Source organism: Eriocheir sinensis, unplaced genomic scaffold, assembly GCF_024679095.1.
Source record: "Eriocheir sinensis breed Jianghai 21 unplaced genomic scaffold, ASM2467909v1 Scaffold289, whole genome shotgun sequence".
NCBI classification, from domain to species: Eukaryota; Metazoa; Arthropoda; class Malacostraca; order Decapoda; family Varunidae; genus Eriocheir; species Eriocheir sinensis.
This window is the reverse complement of record NW_026111597.1, coordinates 182,571-184,884: the sequence shown is the minus strand read 5'-3', so window position 1 is coordinate 184,884 and position 2,314 is coordinate 182,571. Positions and strand designations below refer to the sequence as shown.

The 2,314-nt window shown below is 41.3% G+C and overlaps 1 protein-coding gene across 1 annotated transcript; it reads left to right on the top strand.

The window, feature by feature from the left end:
• Nucleotides 1-1,097: 1,097 nt before the first annotated feature.
• Nucleotides 1,098-1,496, top strand: LOC126991476 (probable serine/threonine-protein kinase kinX). The gene has a single exon (XM_050850231.1). The coding sequence runs from the start codon at nt 1,098-1,100 to the stop codon at nt 1,494-1,496; it is 399 nt and encodes a 132-aa protein (XP_050706188.1).
• The last annotated feature ends 818 nt before the right edge of the window (nt 1,497-2,314 follow it).

Here is a 2,314-nt window from a genome sequence, read left to right as displayed (position 1 = left end):
TGAATTGCACATTATCCAAGACGATATTGCACTCAGTCGCGACTTGGGGTCATGTGCTTAGAACCGAGCACACTCGTGAGGAATCGAATCAGCTCGTCCCCGCATCCGCCGTTTAAATTTGAATGGTGTTTAATGTAATCGTCACTGCCGAGTATTAGAATTGTGTTAAACCTTTTTTCGATGTTACTTAGAAAGTGCTTTGAATGTATTTTTTGCACTAGAAAGACCATTTCCGATTATTGGGATCTTCGAAATCACTTCTTCGAACTTATTAGTCGGATTCGATTTTGGAGATTGGTCAAGACGTTGAGCTTCTTTGGAAATCACGTCAAATTTAGATACAGTGCTCAGAGTCTTTCTTAAAACTTCGTTGACCTTAAATTTATCGGAGTCAGATAACGAAAGTGGACAACCCAACTGTGCCAGTATGTCCAAACCGGTGTTGATTCTAGTATCTAAAAAATTAGAGTGAATCGAAAAAATCGTTCCGGCCATCCAGACCAAGAACAATAGTAACGTTATTGCGAATATAATTGACATCTCGTTCAAACGATACCGTTTGAGTTCGAAGAGGGACTTCTCGCCAAATAGTTTTACGGGGTCGAGGGCAGGGTACGCCTTGGCTTACAACGTTAAATCCGGTACGGTACGATATGGCTTTTCATCTTTCGCAAGGATCTTCGTTGTTGGACAACAACAACGACCGCCGACAATACATTGATGGCGAGTTCTCAAGCAGCAGCGATGATGACGATGGATCCACATACGCTGAAGTGGATGATGATGATGTTGCGACACGTACCGAGCAATGGAGTAGCGAAGACGAGGCAGAAACGACTCACACCCCTAAAAAGACCCCAAACGTTGTTATCCGAAACGTGGAGATTAAACAATCTCTTGAAAACAACAAATCAAACGAGGGACAAGTTTTGGATAAATTAAAACCGATGGTTGGAGTTTTGTCTGATTTTTTGATCAATAAAATGGAAGATGGAGACAATGCCTTCATCAGTAACTGTAAAAATGATGATATGTCGTTAACGCATCAAGAAAAGGAAAAGGATGAAGAGTCAGCAATCATCGAAGATTCGGAAAAGATGGACGACGACGACAACGACGTTGTTGGAATTGAACAGGTCGGAGTTGAAGAGATGAAAAACGTCGTCGGAGTTGAAAAGATGATCCTCGCTGGACAAGATTACGATTCGGACAGTATCGAAGATGAAGAATTTTTAACGACATTGTTAGAAGCGGAGACTTTTAACGACGAAGAAGAAAAGACGGCGGAGGAAGAAACATTTTTAGAAGCTGGTGAATTTAGAAGTGATCTCAATTTGGTCGATGAGACGTCGGTACCGATAGATGAACAGTTTCAACAACAACAACAACAATACGACGATGATGATGATTCTTCGGAAGAATCTGAAGATGAAGAGAACACTAACAATGTATTAGGAACCGAAGAGAATGAAAAAGTTTGTGTCAATGGGTGGTGACGAACTGCTCGCTACCTTGGCTAAAAATTACACAGACTACGATGCAGATTCGATTAACGATGACAACGAACTTACCAATGCCAATGTCAACAAAGTTGATGAACCCATTACATTCCCAACTAGTTCATATAACATGTACATGGAAGAAGAAGACTCTTCAGTGGATGAAAATGGTTTAGAGCAATCTGAAGACGTATCAACTAACCAATGTTCTTTGAAATTAATAGACGAAGTGGAAACGGCAATCACAGACCACGGTAACGGTGAATCGTTAGACATACTGAAGCAATATGCCTACTCTATCCAAGTTAAACTTTTGTTAGAACATACTAAACATCTTCATTGCCAACATCTTGTTAAACTGGCGTTCGGTACAGGTGAGAGCTCTACCTCTGTTGTACAACCACCGATCGCCATTCGCAATCTCGTCAAGAGAGCCATCAGTACTGAATTGACAGTCCGTAAGTTCACAGAATGTGCTAGTGTAACGGACGTGAGCAGCGCGAAGTTAATCGCCGAGGATATTGAGAATCTCGAAAATATAAACCGCCACCAAATACTATGTAAACACATTCTGAAATCGATAGATCCCAATTTTCGTTATGTCCTAAAGAGGAAGACGAAGAAACAGTAACAACTAAGGAAAATCTTGTCCAATTTCCATTTTCAGATAAACTTCTAAAGCATGTGCAGTCGCTTTCACCTATGGCGTCGGCTAGCAGAGTTGATAGAGTAACTCCACTGTGATCAGACAATTGAACTTCATGGGATTGCTTCTCGTTGTCGTACACCAAACCAGTACACCGGGTGAAGACGTG